This window comes from Poecilia reticulata, chromosome 22, assembly GCF_904066995.2.
Source record: "Poecilia reticulata chromosome 22, P_reticulata-male-v2, whole genome shotgun sequence".
NCBI classification, from domain to species: Eukaryota; Metazoa; Chordata; class Actinopteri; order Cyprinodontiformes; family Poeciliidae; genus Poecilia; species Poecilia reticulata.
Genome location: NC_088851.1, coordinates 27,180,588 through 27,199,364, shown reverse-complemented (window position 1 = coordinate 27,199,364; position 18,777 = coordinate 27,180,588). Strand labels below are relative to the sequence as shown.

The 18,777-nt window shown below is 40.2% G+C and overlaps 1 protein-coding gene across 4 annotated transcripts in view; it reads right to left on the bottom strand.

Annotated features, from left to right (window-relative positions):
- The window catches only part of LOC145550060 (semaphorin-4E-like), a 61,039-nt gene continuing 42,262 nt past the window's right edge, over positions 1-18,777 (bottom strand). For all 4 annotated transcript variants that reach the window (XM_081603489.1, XM_081603487.1, XM_081603488.1 and 1 more), the window contains 12 exons: positions 16,767-16,829; positions 16,587-16,682; positions 16,302-16,401; positions 3,366-3,476; positions 3,131-3,276; positions 2,878-3,053; positions 2,178-2,328; positions 1,880-2,102; positions 1,104-1,222; positions 867-1,033; positions 743-792; positions 1-648 (listed from right to left, as the gene is read on the bottom strand). In XM_081603489.1, the coding sequence (XP_081459615.1) occupies positions 266-648; positions 743-792; positions 867-1,033; positions 1,104-1,222; positions 1,880-2,102; positions 2,178-2,328; positions 2,878-3,053; positions 3,131-3,276; positions 3,366-3,476; positions 16,302-16,401; positions 16,587-16,682; positions 16,767-16,829 (1,785 nt within the window). In that variant the 3' untranslated portion in view covers positions 1-265. The remainder of the gene's footprint in view (positions 649-742; positions 793-866; positions 1,034-1,103; positions 1,223-1,879; positions 2,103-2,177; positions 2,329-2,877; positions 3,054-3,130; positions 3,277-3,365; positions 3,477-16,301; positions 16,402-16,586; positions 16,683-16,766; positions 16,830-18,777) is intronic.

The following is an 18,777-nucleotide window of genomic DNA, read 5'->3' as shown; positions in this document are numbered from 1 at the left end:
TCATTTTAGTCATTTATTTTTGTATTGAGTTGCATGCAATGCTGCACAAAGTTAAACAGAAGTGGGTTGTTCTATTATCACACTATAAATCTCATGCTTTGGCATCCGTCCCTCCCACTTTGATTGCTAGGTCTTCTCCAGTGCCACTCTTATCGATGCCAATCTTAATAGTGCCAGCAACTTTTTGAGTTTTCTGCTTCCAGCACACATAGATGATGAGCAATCTATGTATTGCTCATCAGACTATTGGTTTGATGATTCCAGTTTACCCCAATAGTCTGATAACCACACAGACAGAAGCTAAAATGTAGGTAACTATAGTCTGATTCCAGTTTACCCCAATAGTCTGATAACCGCTTACCACAAAACCCTGATTCAAGTTTACCCCACACTCTGAAATCTTAACATGATACTGGATCACCGCCTTCCTGTGCTCTCTGCCTTTAACTACTTCCACTGTCTCACAGGTGTAAAGGCCTTTATCAGCAGAGGAAGGTGTTAAAACGAGTCCCTGGCTGAGCAGAATGTGTCGGGGACCGGGCTTAAGGATGTGACCAGAGAAGCTCCAGCTGATGGGGAGATTGGTATCAGGGGAGCAGGGGAGGAACTGTGCGACGTCAACTGTGAGGTAGATAGTCTGCTTTGACACTGTAGGAGAAGAAAAAACAGCCATAAAATTTCTCCTACTACTCTCCTCGCAAAGGCAAATGTGTTTAAAAAACTTTATGTGGCGAATACTTGCATTTAAACCTTGAGCAAATTCCAACATTACCATCAATGAGGTTCTGGATCCTGACACAAATAAATGAAATTCTCTGATTATAAACGTAGCACACAGTGAACATGTCTTAGTTAGTGCGACATACATGGAGGACTTTGAAGCACCAGCAACAGCAGCACACAGGCCTCTGAGACGGTCCCAGCCGCAGTATGGATCTCTGGCTATAAGGCAGTCATCACAGGATTTGTAGCGGCTGCAGTCCCTCAAACTGAGCTGAGCAACAGCAGTTCTAGTTGCGCTGTACAGCTGACCCTGCAGATCATCAGAGTTCAAAGGTTAGCTCCAGCTCCATTTAGTCTACAGACATGTAGCTGTAACCTACGCTTCTAGAGGAGAGCTGGAGGAAGTGAATGGGCTGAGGATCCTGAAACAGCTGCAACTCTTCAATGATTCGCCCTCCATCATCATCAGGCCACACCACCTTCTGCAGCCAACCAGAGTCTAGAGGACCAAACAAGTTTTAAAATTAAAACTCAAAATTTAATTTTGAGTTTTAATTGCCTCAGTAGAGGCATAGCTCTACAGCAGGAGATGCAAATATCCATCAGAGGGAAAAGGGCAGCAAATAATTCCTTGAGCTTCCTTTACAACCCTCTACCACCTCAGCCTGTCTGCAACAGTGCAGCTTGCATATCATAGTGTGATGCAGTATGTCAGCTGGCTCTCGATGGATGAGCAATAGGAAGTCAACAGTAGCTTCCTCAGGACCCTCAGGAAGCGTAGCCACTGCTGGGTCTTCTTAATGACTGCTGTAATGTTTTCAGTCCAGATGTCAGAGGAGGTGAGGACATCAGGAAGCCTGATGGTGTGGACACTTTCCACACTCTTGATATTGATGTAAAGAGGGGCTGGGTCGGTGCTTTGCTTCCTGAAGTCAATGATGGTATCTTTGGTTTTCTTGGTGTTCAGAGCGAGTCTGCTGCTAAGTAGTTTTTACTGTGTAATGTTAGAAACTGCACTCCAGAACGTTCTCTTACATTCACAGTGAAACTGCATGTAGTTTTTGCCTGTTCATTGGTCAATACAGCCATTCTCTAGTCTGATCCTGCCAACAACGCCAAGATGTGTTAAGTCATCATGTATGATTCAGTTACTTACTGTTGCCAATAAGCATGATGATGTGCTGCTGTCCATCCAGAGAGGTTACTTTGTCAACAACGATTCTGGAGAACTGGGCTGCAGACCGGACCAGCAGGGGCCTCTTAGTGATCGGGGTCACCGCTCCCTCCATCAGGCGGTGGATCTTCACAAAGTCCACGGTTGTTTGGTTGAGTTCACGAGAGGTCTTCGCACCTTTGGCTCGCATTTCATCATTAATACACTGATAATACAGATCAGAGATCACATGAGGTGGATAATTTTCATTGCTTTTATTTTACTTTTGTTTGGTGCTTACCGAACCAGGGTAGGGTTTAGGCACTGTTCCTGTGTACTTCACCCAGCAGCCAGATTTACTAAAGGTCAGAAAGTTCCCCCTAAAAACTTGCTGGATGTCTGACAGCTTGTAGGCGCAGACAGCGGACTGACTGAAGGAACTGGACGGCTCCCTGCAAATGAGGTCCTGTTACTAAAAGCTCAGGAACCACATTAACCCTGGACACTAGGGAGACTGCCACATCAGAAATAGTGGGGTCTAGGCTACTCAGTTTATACAGAAACTACCCTGACCTCCTGCCAGAGATCTGCATTCATTTTCTCCATTGTGCTTCTCACTTGCAGGTGTGGTATACACAAGCTTAGAAAATGGATCAAGGGTTTTACTTAGTTCTTTCACACAACTTATTTATCAAATAAGTAGACAGTGTGTTTCTGAACGTATGTTTAATAAAAACCTGGTAAAAACAAAGTAATTTTTTTATCAATGAAACTAGAACTTTATTAGGATGCATAACAGCAACATTTAAAATATCTTCTGAAAATGCTCAAAACTTAACATATGAAAAGGAAACCTAAATGCAGGAATCTCTGTACAGTAACATTATGGCAGCTGAATAACAGATGTTTGTTTATTTTAAACACAGTACAATCATAAAGCTGGAGATTAGGAGGCTAATGTCTGAATTCTATGAACATTGAAACCTATAGACATGACTTACAAGTTTGAGGTGAATGTTGCATAGAAGACAATGTCCTTCAAGTTGTTTTCATCTCGTAGAAGAAAGACGTCCTGGACCAAAGACTGTGAATGTATGTCTCCAAACGGGCAGTCCAAACGGGCTTTCAGGAAAGAAGTCCAACTTTTCTGCAACGTATTCTGACCTCCCAAGTCGCTCTGAATCGGGACAAATGTCAGACTTTAATACTGACTCATGTGGTGTTTTAGGGGAAGTTTAACATTTAGAGACGTACTTTACACACTCGTGCAACTCTTGACAGTCGCAGCTTGTGTCGTTCTTCGATAGCTTCCTCAGAGAGGAACAAGAACATGTTGTCGTCCTCGTTATTCTCTGAAACTTTGTTCATTTCAACCATGTGCATGGAAATCATCATGGGGTCTGAGTTTAGATCATTTCAAACATGGGATTAGGTTTTGCAGGGTGATTTCAATGTAAAAGACACTAACTGGGTCAAGTGGTCACCTTACTTTTGAGCCAAGACTCATCAAATTCATTCCTCAAGTAATTCTTCCCATGTCTTTGGAATAAGATTGTATTTCCCAGCCAGTCTATAGTACCAGCAGTATATAACTTGTCTCCTGTTGAGAACAGAGGAAAAGGATTTACAATGTTTGAAATCAATCATTACAAAAATATTCCTTCAGCATGTGTGGAACAACTGGAACCATGAATCTAGTTTTGCAGCTGTTTACTACTGGAGAAAAAAACTGGATGCGGTGAAGATGTCTCCTGCTGGATAAAAGCTAGATTTAGATAGAGCTTCAAAATATGACCAGGAGAAAAAATAATTAAAGTCAAACAGGCTGTTAATCAGCTGATTAAATGCTGAAATTAAATGCGTCCCCCTGTCCCCGAAGCCCGTGGTGAATTAAAATAAGCACAATCCGCTGGTAAAAGCTCAGATAGAGCACAGGACTCACCAAAACTCAGCCACGTCTCAGTCACACACAGAAAATCTGAAGAATAAAAGTTTTTTCACAAGCGACCTGGCGTTTACCAGGCCAATCCTGACAAGAACTGGATCTTGGTCTTCGACAGGTCGGGAAACCCGGCACAGCGGTCTCAGGTTTTGGAGATTTTGGGCAGGTTATAAGTTTGAATCTGTGCAGAATTTAATATTACCACTACACAGTCTAGTCCTCCGGTAAATTATGAGGTATATTATGATGCTGAACATGAATGTTTTGCAAATGGCGGATTTGAAAATAATGGAGGAAAACATGTAGGTAATACCACAGTTCAATGTAATGTTACTTGGGTTTTATCTTGGTTCAAACATGCTAAAGTAACGCCGATATTTGTTGCAACACCTGTATGGTATCAAAATCCGGACTATAAAGAACAAAATTGTGTAAATTTAACTAGGACTATTCCCACACAATTTTTTTTCTCGGTGATCAAACATATCTGGTAGCGGACAGTTACTGGATGTGTGGTGATGACGTTTTAATCAACACATTGCCCTTAAAATGGGTAAGCCTTTGCGCCCTTGTTCGAATGAAAGTCCCAGTAACCCTAGTGTATGAAGGAGCTAAAGACTTAGTAGGAATGCACAATAATAAAACAAGGCTTCATAGAAGCCTGGGGGATTATGGGTTGAATGAAGGAGTATATTTGAATCTTATAGGTCAACCAAGAAGAATAAGGACACACTTGCTGCCATGAAATGTGAGGAAGAGCTCAGTGGCCACCGCACATTATTTGAGATAATCAGCAAGCTACCTTCAGATCTCAAGGCCAAGTGGCTAAATAAAAACTACGACATCACAAAGGAAGGACGTCTACCAAATCTCAAGGACGTTGTCAGCTTTGTGGAGATAGAAGCTGAAAATAGATCTGATCCAGTCTTTGGTGGGTTAATTGGCTGCAAGAAACATGAGAAACCAAACATTTTTACATCACCTACCAAAGTCTCAAAGAAACATTGTCAAAACTACCCCACCACTGTCAAAGCGGCTGCAGTCCATGAGAATAAGACCACACGTACCAAGCAGCCAGCTTATTTAAAATGTCTTAAATGCTCAGAGCACCATTTCTTAAACCAGTGCCCAGGCTTTTGATCACTAACATGCCAGAGCGCCTGGTGTTTGTTCAAGAAAAAAACCTGTGCCAAAACTGTTTCATGATTGGGCACAGTGCCGAGATTTGCACGCGCATCTGGTGGAATTATTTTGGAAACTTGACGACCCTGCTCAAGAGAACAATCTGTCAATCAATGACCACAAAGTGATTGAGCTGTGGGAAAACTCCGTTACCAAAGAAGGCTCACACTGTACCTTAGGCATACCTTTTAAGAATGAAGTAGTGACACTGCCTAACAATATCAACTTAGCAACACGGAGACTACAACTACTGGAACGTAGATTAACAAAGGACCCAGATCTGGACAAGTATGTTAAGGCGATGAAGTCAATCATTGATAAAGGATATGCAGAAGAAGTTCCAGCCTTGTCGCTCAACCACAATGATGACAAAGTTTGGTATCTTCCACATCATCCAGTAACTCATCCTCGCAAGCCTGGAAAGGTGCGAGTCGTCTTTGACTGTGCAGCAAAATATGATGGAATATCTCTCAATGACGTCATCCACCAGGGCCCAGATCTAACAAACAAATTAATGAATGTGCTGATCCGCTTCCGACAAGGTCCTGTTGCCATAATGGCGGACATCGAGGGCATGTTCAATCAAATATATGTAACTCCAGAACACAGAGATATGCTACGGTTCCTGTGGTGGAAGGACCACGATCCTAATAATGAGGTAGTTACTTACCGGATGACATCCCACTTCTTTGGCGGAGTGTGGTCTCCAAGCGCAGCAAGCTTTGCATTGAGGAGGTGTGCATCAGATCATGCACATATATATGATGCAGATACTATCTCCAGTGTAGAAAGAAACTTCTACGTGGATGATTGCCTGAAATCCTCAGACACACCCCAACAAGCCATCGGTCTAGCAGCACAGCTGATTGACCTACTCATGCAAGGAGGGTTTCACTTGACAAAATCGCTTGACTAAATGGACAAGCAATTCAACTGAGGTTCTACCGTCTATCCCAGAGGAGGAACATGCTAATCAAGTACCATTGTTGGACCTGGATGGAGATCCATCTTTGGAAAGAGCTCTGGGGTTGTTCTGGGACATAACAAATGACTGTATCACCTTCATCATCAAGGTCAAGAACAAGAACAAACCCAACACTAAAAGAGGAAAGAGGCATGCTAAGTACAATAAGCTCAGTTTATGACCCCCTGGGGTTAGTCGGCCTATTTATTTTAAGGGGAAAGGCCCTGTTTCAGGCACTATGTCGCTTGAAGCTAGGTTGGGATGAAACCATCCCAAGTGACATTGCTGAGCAATGGGGCCGATGGTTAAATGACCTACCAAAACTCTGCAGACTACAGGTGCCTCGATGTCTCAGACCTGAAGATTTTACTGCAGATTCAGTCACCATGCAACTTCATCACTTCAGTGATGCTTCTGAAAAGGGTTATGGTGCTGTTAGCTACCTTAGGGTTGTAAGCAACAATAACATGTACTGTAATATTGTTCCAAGCACTATTCCAAGACTAGAACTGGCAGCAGCTGTAGTAGCGGTACAGCTTGATCAGAAGATCCGTCAAAGCTTCGAGCTACCCCTCCTGGATTCTGTCTTCTGGACAGACAGCACTATTGTTCTGCATTACATCAGAAATGAAGAGAAAAGGTACCAAACCTTTGTTGCCAATAGAGTTTCACAGATCCGAGAAGTCTCACAAGCCTCACAATGGAAACGTGTCTGCACAGAACTAAACCCTGCGGATGATGTTTCAGGAGGACTGTCTGCTGAAGAACTCACAAACAGTGAGCGATGACTCAAAGGCCCTGCCTTCCTGTGGCAGGAAGAAGAGTTATGGCCTTGCCAGCCTGAACTAGGAAGCTTACCTCCTGAAGCAGAGGTAAAGAAGTCAAGTCAGACATATGCAATGTCTTCTAAGCTCACCATTCAATCAGCAATCAACTGTTTCATTCAGAGGTATTCCTCCTGGCACAAACTCAAACGAGCTATTGTGTTGATTCTACGAGCTAAGAATATCCTTCTGAAGAAGTCTGAACTCAGACTATATGCTCCAATAACACTAACCGAAATGAAACTGGCAGAGATTGCTATCATTGACTACGTTCAACGCACTCACTTTGCTTGTCCAATGAAAGGAGAAGGCATCTGGAAGTTAACTCCAGTACGACTCAGTGATGGATTATTTCACGTTGGAGGAAGGCTCACCAATGCTGCCAAACACCCAGCAATTTTGCCTCAAAACCACCAGATTAGCAAACTTATCATATGGCATTTTCACAAACTCACAGGTCATTCTGGAGTTGAAAGGGTACTTGCTGAGATTAGACAATTCTTTTGGATTGTCAGAAGCCGCATAGCAGTGAAGCAAGTCCTAGCACAGTGTCTACCTAGCAAAAGGCTCCACTCATTACTCAGTGCATGGCTGACTTGCCCATTGATCGTGTGACTCCATGTAAGCCGCGTTTCACTCACGTCGGAATTGATTATTTTGGGCCCATTACCATCAAAAGAGGACGGAGTGAGGTGAAGAGATATGGCTGTCTATTCACTTGCCTAACTACCAGGGCCATCCACTTGGAGGTGGCGCACAGCTTGTTCACAGAATCATTCATAAATGCTAACAATTTATGGCTCGTCGTGGGACGCCTCAACTGATACGCTCAGACAACGGGACGAACTTTGTTGGTGCCCGTCACGAATTACGGAAGGCTCTGGAAGGATGGAACCAGCAGAGGATTGAGGATCATCTATTCCAGCGAGAAACGCAGTGGAAATTTAATCCTCCTGCCGCCTCACATATGGGGGGTGTATGGGAGAGACAGATTCAATCTGTGCGCTCAATTCTCATGAGCGTTGCAGGACAACAGACTTTGGATGATGAAGGATTAATGACACTTTTCTGTATCATTGAAAACATCATCAATGGGAGACCACTAACAAAGTTGTCAAATGACCCTAGGGATGGTCAACCTTTGTCTCCAATTGACTTGCTACTGCTGAGATCAGAGTGCACTCTGCCTCCTGGTCACTTTGTAAAACAGGATCTGTACCGTCGACGTTGGCGCCAAGTCCAGTATTTAGCCGACATTTTCTGGACTCGGTGGGTGAAGGAGTACCTACCCAACCTGCAGCAGAGGCAGAAGTGGAATCACCGTTCCAGAAACTATCAGGTCGGAGATCTTGTACTGATCGTGCATGAATGCACGCCTCGCAGTCAGTGGCCTCTTGGTTTGGTCACTGATGTCAACATCGGAGCTGATGGTCTGGTGCGATTAGTGCAAGTAAAGACTCATAGAGGCACATACACCCGTCCTATACACAAACTGTGTTTGCTAGAAGGAAATATGGATGAGTAGATTTACTTATTTTTCAGCTTGTGTGGGTTTTTCTATACGTTACAGATGACTTTCACTCAATCTTATCACGATTACTGTAAACTGGCAGTCACCACTTTAAGTTCAATTGTCAGAAAAGGTAGAGATTTCATTTGAAAAGGTTTTTTGTTTTTCATGACAAGGTTAGAATTAAATAGTTATCTAAAGTTGTTACGTTCACCAATTTTTCCTGAGATGAACATCTGTAGAGTTCATCGGGGCCGGGATGTTGGATTCACTCCTCCCGTTCCACTAGAGGGCTCTATAGTTGCTTTGTATTGGTACATGGATTAATGTGTAGAAGAAGGAAACGAACGGCGGACCAGTTGTGTACTTAGGTTGCCTAGCAACCACACTAACAAGCCGAACCTGCCATAAATTTACATCTTACCAATCTTACCAATGTTCATGAGTGGTGCCCAATGTGGTGAGTTATATATTAATGCTGTAAAGCTATGTTTAAGTTTGTGTCCTTTGAATATTGCAACATTAAGTATTGACATTTGTTTGTCTTTTTTTTTTAAAACGTTATTTACAGTTTAACCGGCATGTCCGCGTAAAGCACTCGGCAATAAAAAGAACAGTTACAACAACAACGGCTACCTTATGTTCTTCGTAACGCTGGCGATCGCTCATGACGAGCGGGTAGTATAAGGTAGTTTTTTCCCTGGAAATAACATAAATCAACAAAAGGCCAACAGGGTTTTTGATCTTATACAAATGGAAGAACAATCATGGAAGCAATGACCAATTGTGTTTAATCAATGTATAAGAATTATTATATTAGCTACAGTTACTCATGAAAACAATGTTTACCCCCACAATTCATTTTATTCCACTTTTAAGTGACTTTTATATATATTTTTACAGTTTTATATACAGTTATGTTCTCAGGAAGCTATGTGAACTTAGTATTGCAATTAACAAAAACAACTGCTAAGGTTAATTAGGATTCCACTTGAAAGCGGAATAGGGCGGAATATGTAAGAGCGGAAATACTATTTAAGGAGTTGTTTTTGCAAAAGGATTTTGGCACCTCTTTTGGTCAAACTGACCTGATTCCCTTCCTTCCATGTGCGTGCAAAGCGCAAATGGAACTCAAAAATGACTTGGAAGGAATGCTGTTTGAACAAGATAAGATCAACAATTTGAGATAAATTGGCCGACTTGGCAATTCTGAGAAGGAGCAGATGTTGAGTTTGTGAGGTCCCAAATATTTTAAAGGTCGTCCAATACACACTCAGTATAAGGTGCGCCAGAATCTTTATGCAAACCAAGAGTAGCAGCGCCATTGGTTGAAACTTTAAAACTCACACCAGTGAAGAGTGTATAAAAAAGGGTGATGTTAAGAATACAGGGAGATTTTTTGTGTTGAGACTTTGGAAGATTTTTGAGTATTGAACTGATGAAACTGTAATGAGGAATCCGTGGTAGTGTAATAAATCTCCGGCTCGTCTATGGCCTAGTAACAAGAACTACGTCTCCGTGTGTTATTTCTTTTACTTATATATTTAAGAGTATAGCCACCTTTCAATTCTCCAATAAGACAGCCAAAAGTTTCAAATTTATGTCAACATTCTGGTACTGTAAAGAATATTACTAAATAGAAATAATGAGTTAGGTTTGGAGGCTGGTTCTAGACCAAATTTACCACAGGGGCAGGATAGTCAATATTTTTCCATGGCAACACTTGAAAAAGGATAAAACAAACAAACAAACAAAAAAACAGCAATATTTCATCATTTTATATAATAAGTGAGCCAAAGAGAAACTTGTGTCTCCAGAGATCCATGTTGATGACCCCTGGCAGATGGAAAGTAGCTAAAAGTGCTGCACTATAATTTTTAATTCGTTGGTAAAGTAAAATTCTGAAGGTTAAAGAAAAAGTGAGCTACCTCTGAGTATTTACATGAGACATTTATTTAGTACAACCTCTTTGGTTCCCCGTTGGCCCCATCTAGATCCGCCCCTGGGCTGCAGGTCTGGGTCTGGTACATTAATAATACATTAAATGACCACTGAACAATAAATTCATAAAATATATCAACATTTCAAAATAAAACCTACAGAACGTCCTAACAAACCTTTTAAAGTAGGAAAGATTTATATATTTAGTGTATTTAGTATCTATCTGAATGTCTTGTTCTTTAAATGACCATTTGCTTTGGCTAATATTATTATACATGGGCGCAGTTGGTAGAGCTGTTGCCTTGCAGCAAGAAGGTTCTGGGTTCGATTCCCGGCCCCCGTCTTTCTACATGGAGGTCTGTCAAAATTGCCCCTAGGTGTGAGTGTGTTTGTGCATGGTTGTTTGTCTTGTGTGTCTCTGTGGTGCCCTGCGACAAACTGGCGACCTGGCCAGAGTGTACCCCGCCTCTCGCCCGGAACGTTAACTGGAGATGATCACCAGCAACCCTCCCGACCCCACTGAGGGACATGGGTGTCAAGAAAATTGATGGATGGATGGAATATTATACATTAAATAAGAAAATAATAAAACCAGTAAAAGCACAATAAGAAACTTACTCATAGCAAAATGTTCTGCACCATATCAGCCTCAATCATCATCAGGAGATGATTGAAGGATGAAGAGCCACTGATTTCAAGTTTTTTAGGTTCTAACGGGTCTGCAGTGTTCCTCTCCTGATCCATTACATTTCTGCTCTGTCCTTTGAAGGAGGAGGATGCACTTTCTCTGTCTCTCTGTCCCCACTACCTTCCCTGCTCAGCGTCTGTGTCCTGTGATTTCAGAGTCTTTCTTTTGATTAGCTTCTGAAGTTGCAAATTATGGATCTGGTCTCTCAACGCAACTGATACAATTTTTTCTCCACTGGGAAACCAGGCAAAGGGGACCCTCGTGTCCTGATGGGACATCCTTCACTAGATACATGATGGATTCTACATGGAAGTGGAAGACCATGTGTCTGATGATGATGTCAGTCGAGGATGTTGAAGATGTGTACATGATTGGATTTATGATAGCAGGTTTTCTGCTTATTGGAGTTGGCGGATACCTGGCTTATGGGAAATTTCGGAAGATACCGGCAGCCGTTTTGGCCACTTCAAGGCTGCTGGGTACAGTTGATGGGATCTGCAGAGCGATTAACACTCAGACTGAGAATATACGGGAGCTGAGCCGCAGACTGGGTGCGATCCTGGAACAGGACCGTGGCCGGGCAGCGGATCTCGGATTCAGAATGGATACTGTGTGACCTTGGAGAACGTTGTTCGCTCTGATCAGGTGGGAGACCCTAAATTTGGCTGTTTGGATTTGCCACTGAGAAGCTCCAGTGAGACTTTCAAGGCAGGCAGTAAACGAATGTCAGCCTGACCTAAACACATTTCTGCTATCGGAATCTGGACCCAGGGCTGGCCTTGGCTGGCCAGCTATCCTCCCCTGGTTGTTATGTCTAAAGAAGACTGTTCTGGCTGACTGAAACTGCAGTTTTGCTGTCTTTCTGACAATGACAATAAATTCTTCTGATTCATACAGCAGCACAATGGACATTTTTTTAATTGCCTGTGTTCATCCTCACTAACATTATTAAGCCTAGGATTTGCGTTTTCCCTCGCACGTCTGTATCTTTATGAAAGGTTTTACTTCTAAGTACGGTGAAGAGTCGGGTCGAGGATGTTGTAAAAAGACATGGATTGACAGCTGCCCACCGCAGCTACGTAGTGTCCGTCTCTAGGTAACCGTGACAACAGTCTTGGTCCGTAATGTTCTGGAGGTTCTTTAGCTTCCGCCATGACAATTTAGCTGACCTTAATATTTTCTGTGTTTTGTTTTGGTCATTATTGCTACACTTAGTGTTGTTATGTGTGCGATAGGCATGTCTATCTGACATTTATAGAATACGGAACAAATCGCATCCCTTATCGGTTCAATACGGGTCGCTATATTTAACAGCCAAATACAGAATGATTCCGTATTTTAGGGTACGGTGACAACACTAAGCAGTGTGCAAACTAATCGACAGGCTCCCTGTTGTTGAGAATAAATAATTGTGTTTTTCTCTATCTCTTTTAGCTAGTTGCAAAGCTAAAGCTAGAGGAAATGATGTTAGGAAACACCCTGAAAGCTAAAGGAAATGATACACTGGGTTAGGATCCCCTGAAAAGTCTGTCCATTTTAGAGTTTTTGGGGCACCTAAGTGATGGAAAAATAAAGAAAAACCAGTATAAGGGACATACTGTTTTAATTTTTTGTGTATGTTGTTCTTGGAGGATGCTGACCTTATTGCATATTTGAGTGTTTTTGGAGTGTGATGAGCTCACTGCATTAATTTTGCACTTTGTGTATGTTGGTGAGGGAAGTGTCAGGCCAGCTTGTGTAAGTGTGTGTCTTGGTACAGAAAGTGACAGCCCTGCGGAGTTGTGCACTCAAGTACCTATATAACAGGGGACCATTGAGTTGTGTGTCTGAGTATTTGTGTTGCTTCAGCTGTGATTGAGCTCTATTATACATATTTTTGTTGGTTTGTTTGTTTTGTGGTTGTGTTGATGGATGTGAATGAGAATATTATAAACAACCATTCAAAAATGCTTTTTGTTGGATGTTATACTGCTGGATTTGTTTTGTTGGTCACAGGTAAAACATGATGTTCTTTGTTATTATAGAGCAAAGGAGCTGTGGGTTCCCCCCTCCCAGAGTAGTTTGATGTCCTTTAAGATGGATTTGCTTAGGAAAGTGATAACAGCAGGCCACAGGACAAAGCTGGTTAGAAGACAGGAACCAGAATGGGGATCAAAGAGGAGATTAAAAAATGGTAGTTAATTTTATAACTTTGTTCCAGGATAGAATCTGTGGTTACAGATCAAGGATGTTTGCTTCAAACTCGGCATCTTTGCTCTGTGGCCCAATAAAACTTTTTATGATTACTTGCCTTAAACAGTAATCCTGCTCTCAGCATAGGGGCACAGTAGAGAACAAGGCAGGGGGAGGTCACTGTGAAATAACCATTTCGATTGCATTTTAAGATTTCTTAAGGAGTTCTTTCAATAATCACTGTTGCAAACCAGTTTTTCAAGATATTTGGATTTTGGTGTAGTTTAGAAGTATAAATTACTTTGAAATTTGTGTGTTTCATTTTGGAAAAAAGAACATATTTACAAATGTTTCTTCTCTTTCTCAGCAGAACACAATTGGGAGACATAGTAGGGGCTACCGCGCTCTCACTCATTTCTGACTTCAGTTCTCAAACTGGATAAATGGAAGACATCATGTGTATTATATTTCATATAATCATGTGACATTTACAATCAGTTCAATTCATAGCTTTCCTCACACAGCATGGGACCCCTTCCAAGTCGGCATCTTCAGAATAATAATTACTGTGATAAAATGGTGAAAAAGGAAAAAAAATTAAATAAGAAAATGTTTGTCTATCTAAAACTATATTCCCACAGCAAAGTTATTTGAAGATGGATGTAAAATAACTGAGTAATGAAATGTGCTTTTCCAACAGCTACAGCAAGAAAGGTGAAAAATACTAATAAATAAATTCATTTCTTATAGGAGGATCTCCTGGCACAGAAAACTCATTTTGTGTAGAGATGGATGACAATCGCAGACCTATGACAGAAACCCATGACAACGCGGCTAAAGGTATGAACTTTACGGATTCAACACTGACTACGGTGATGTTTTTCAGACTGGACAGACCTGACAAAATGAGCACTTTATAAGAGGCTCCAGCAGGAAGATTACAAATTGGCCACTCTACAATTTAAGGTTGTCATAAAAATAAATTGAAGTATTTAAAACAAAGAGATTTGATTTAAAAAAGAATGATCACATGAATTATACTTTAACATCAACATTTACTTATCATCTGCTTGTACAATAGGAGGATTTTTACTTAATACTTTTCAGGTAATATTGAAAACAGGGTGACATCTGATGTCTTGAAACTCTAGAAATTTCGCTTAATTGATAACGGCTTCAAATTTGTTAAGTATAATGAAAATTGGAAGCTAAATTTTGGTATAATCTTTCTTACGCTTGAGGTTAAGTGTTACAATGGGGATGAACAATAGACAGCTCTATTTGGAGCACAATAACATTATATAAATTCTTATGATATTAAGTCTTAACTGGTTACAAATATTTTGAAGTTACGTAAAAGGGGATTTAACATGAATGAAAACTGAGAAATTGCAGACTTGATCTTTCATCATGGGTTGAATTCACACATAAATTTAGGTTCTGCTACACATTGGCGGTATACAGGCTTAGGAAGCAATGACATCACATTAACACAATACCTTCACCTCAGAGGAATGTTGAAGACTATTTAAGCTGTTCTCTCTAATCAACTGTATTTAAAGATAAAATTGATTTTCTAGCAAGCAATCCACATTCTGATTTTTAACCGTCTATTATAATGCAACATTTGGCTTCCAGGTAAAACATTTTATCTGATAAAATCAACATTTATAAGGAAAAGAGTCACTGCACAATATTTGTGAAAATATTTTTGAGGATGATTGTGGCTTGTTTTAATTGGACACACTTGAAATTGAGGCTGCACAGTGGTAGCACTGTTGCTTTGCAGCAAGAAGATTCTGGTTCGATTTCTAGCCTGCGGTCTTTCTGCATGGAGTCTGCATGTTCTCCATGTGCATGGTGGGTTCTCTCTGGGTACTCCAGCTTCCTCCCACAATCCAAAAACATGACTGTCAGGTTAACTGGTGTCTCTAAATTCTCCCTATGTGTGTGTGTGGTTGGGTGTCCTGTGTGTCTCTGTGTTGCCCTGCGACAAACTGGCGACCTGTCCAGGGTGACCCCACCTCTCGCCCGAAACGTTAGCTGGAGAGGCACCAGCACCTCCTGACCAACTAAGGGACAAGGGTGTAAAGAAAATGGATGGATGGATGGATGGATGGATGGATGGATGGATGGATGGATGGATGGATGGATGGATGGATGGATGGATGGATGGCTCGACATGAGATATTTGGGAACAAGCCTGAAATTTTTCGTAGTTTTGATAAGCACAATCTTACAACTAATATTCAAAAAATAAACTTCTTTGTGGTGTTGATGGGGAATATGAACATTTTAGAAGGATGAGTTGATTTTCCCAAATTGTTTTTTAAATTCTAAGTTTCTGTGTTGTGTTTGATTTGTGTTTTCTTTTAATAAGAACACAGGGACATGTTATAGAGATAAAACATAACCGATGGAACTTTAAATCTATAACCTCTCAGTCCATCTTAAATTCTAGATAGTAAATTTGAAAGACTTGTGAAACACCTCAAAATATTCTATATTTTGAGCAAATTATCTTACAAACAATAACAGATTCCAAATTGAATCTAAATTGATAATTAAATCATATTTTCAGGGGAAGAAGGAGAAAGCCCCATTCCAGGCCAAATTATATGCAAAAAATGGGCTACCAAATTTGATAAAGGAATTGGAATTAAAACTCAGGTGTTTATGAAAAATTGTTTGGAAAATAGAAAAGTGAAATGAAAATATAGTAAAATGAAAAATTAAATGAAACTATTGTTAATATTTGTGTGTAACTTTAGACACTGCAACCCATAATTTCCCAAAAGATAAATTTGTGGTGAACTAATAAACAGCCTAGCTGAGTTTAAAAGTAGCTTCCTGGCTTTCAGAAGCCGATAGATCCAAACAGTGTTAACTTTTTTGTGCTCTTAAGGCTTTGAAGCATCAAGACGAGAATGCGATCTGGGAAGTAGAAACAATGCAGGTTCACTGGTTGATGTTTTATGTAGGTCTAAGTAAACGTACGACCATGGAGACGTAGGAGCACAACTAAACATTTCATAGAATGACATTTCTCGATGCACACCTGCCGTTTGGTCAAGAACGGTTACGGTCCACACAGGACACATAACATAAGGAATCCAGACCAATTTACACAAGAACTTAACAAATGATGAATCCAGACCAGGAAGCACTGAGATACTGAGCGAATAAAAAGTGTTGCACCAACCATTCATCATGGAGGCAAATTTTTCTTTGGGGTTAAAGGGAATTGTCCCTTTGCCAGTCTGAGTTGTGTCCTCCATGGTGATACGTCCTTCGTTGACAATCTGTAAAAATATCAATTTATAATGATTTAGAAATGATACTACTTATTTATCCATGCAACTGCATGTTTTTACATCCTTTCCTGTTTTATTGCAATAAACTAAATTCCTCCTACACAGCAAATGCCCGGCCGATGGTTCTGGTACTACAGAACATCAACCCAGCCTTAGGTATGGGAGGAACGTACCAGGTGTGTGCAGGTCGGATCAAATGCTTTGGTTCCACAAACCAGAATTCTGCCATCATCCAGAGTGTGCATCATTGTGATGTAGTTGTCACAATCCTGTTAGAAGAACAGCTATTACAGACTATTTTAAGATGAGGGAGAACATACGACATTTTCTTATTTTAATGTGCTGCAGTGTACCTCGATGCTCTCGCCTTGCTTCACACACTCTGATTTTTTTTCAGAGGTCGCCGTCCAGTTAATCTGACAGAAAACAAACCAGGAAGTCAACATGTTTATGGGAATATGTTTGTTAAATTCCTTTATGAAGTATGAATATAAAAAGAGGAATACCGGTAGCACTTTAATTGACGGGGTGTGAATAATAATGACATGACACTGTCACAAACATAACACCTGTCATGAACATGAGTAAGTCTTCATGAATATTTATGACTCTTTTCATAAAGTGTCATTTGGAAAATCATGACATTTTTAATATAAAGTTGACATTATTCAAAATGTCTTCCTTATGACAACTTGACATTAACCAAGAAATTGTGATCAGTCATAATTTTGTTTTAAAAGTATTACAAATTAAATGTTAAAAATTATGTAGCTATATCTGGTAATATCACTCTGCAATTTTTTTCAGATCAATTAGTCTTAAATTTCTAATTGATCTAAAGTTTTACAGCAAGATGTCTACAAAAAACTTATGAACTTTGCATTTGAAACATTAAGGCTGTTTAAAGTGGTGTAATACACCATCTCCACCAGTGAGAGGCAGCAGTGCACGAACAGACATGCAGTGTGTCGGTGAAGAAGAAATCTTCCATATTGTGGGGAACATAGACAAGAACATGTAGACGCCTCATGGAGAGGGTCGGCCCGTTGCTGCGATACGTCACAGCGTCCGCCATATTGAATGTGGCATCTCTGCCAGTAAGCTAATACAAGTAAATGGACCGAACTTCAGAAAGTGCCGTTTTACAAAGTATTTTAAGTTAATACCTGCCATTGACACATTTTCCTCACACACATTAATATACTTGGTAATCAAAGAAATGACTAAAGACAGAGTTTCTAACTTTTGATGTGATTATTTAATTGTTTTGTGGCATTTCTGAATAAAGAGAACAATGTTTTTATTTGATAGAAATGATTCTGATCATTTTTTTATTGAGATTGATGAACAGACACACTTTTAGTGTTTTATTAAAGAACATATTTACATAATTCCACAATTTAATGTACATTTAATGTTTCAAGACAAGAAAATGTATTTTCTTGTATTTATTTTTTATACATTATTGAGAAATGACTTTTGATTTATAAATCAGTCGTTGTCAAACATTAAACTACATATTTTTCTTACTTTTTCCATAGAAAAAATATTTATTACAGTACGTCAACTCTGCTATTGACAGCAAAGAGTGAAAATAATTCTAACAGAGTAAATTATTTTTATTTCATTACATAAGCTACATTAATACATTAATACTTCAGATTGAGATATTTAAAACAAAAAGTGAAAGAATGTCTATCACTTGTCATGAAGTGTTATTCGTTAAATAATGACACTTTAAATGCAAATTTGCGTTAATGGTGCAATAAAAGTCCATTGAAAGTGTCAACTTTGGAACTTTATGACAGGTGCAGTCATGTTTGTGACAGTGTCAGGTAAAGTCTTATGCACACTCCATCAAATAAAGTGTTACATAAATGACAATAATATGGGTTCATTATTTTGTCATGAGCAGGTTAATTTTGCAAAGTCGTGTTTTCACCACATCATTATTTTATAAATAGTTCATTATCAAACTGCATATATAGATGTGAAGCAAAATATCTAGCATAAAACTAAATTTTCATAGGTATCAAACTAAATATTAAGCCCGGAGATAAATATTTGGCTATGTAGCTATACTTATTTGTGTATATTTAAATATGTAGTTTGTAAACTAAATATTTAGCTGGCTCTGGACGAAAAGTGGGATTTTTGACCCTGTATTCTGACGCAAATGCAGCTAGTCAGCGACAGATATCGACAGCAATCGACAGTTGGCGGGGCAGTGCAGTTTCGTCGGCCGCAGTCGAATGCGGAATCCTACAAGGGGGGAGGGGAGGTGCGGGAGGGGGTGTTAACAGCTTAACGACTCGACTTAACATGTGAATCGCAACAGGAGACCCACGTGAATTGTCAGTTATT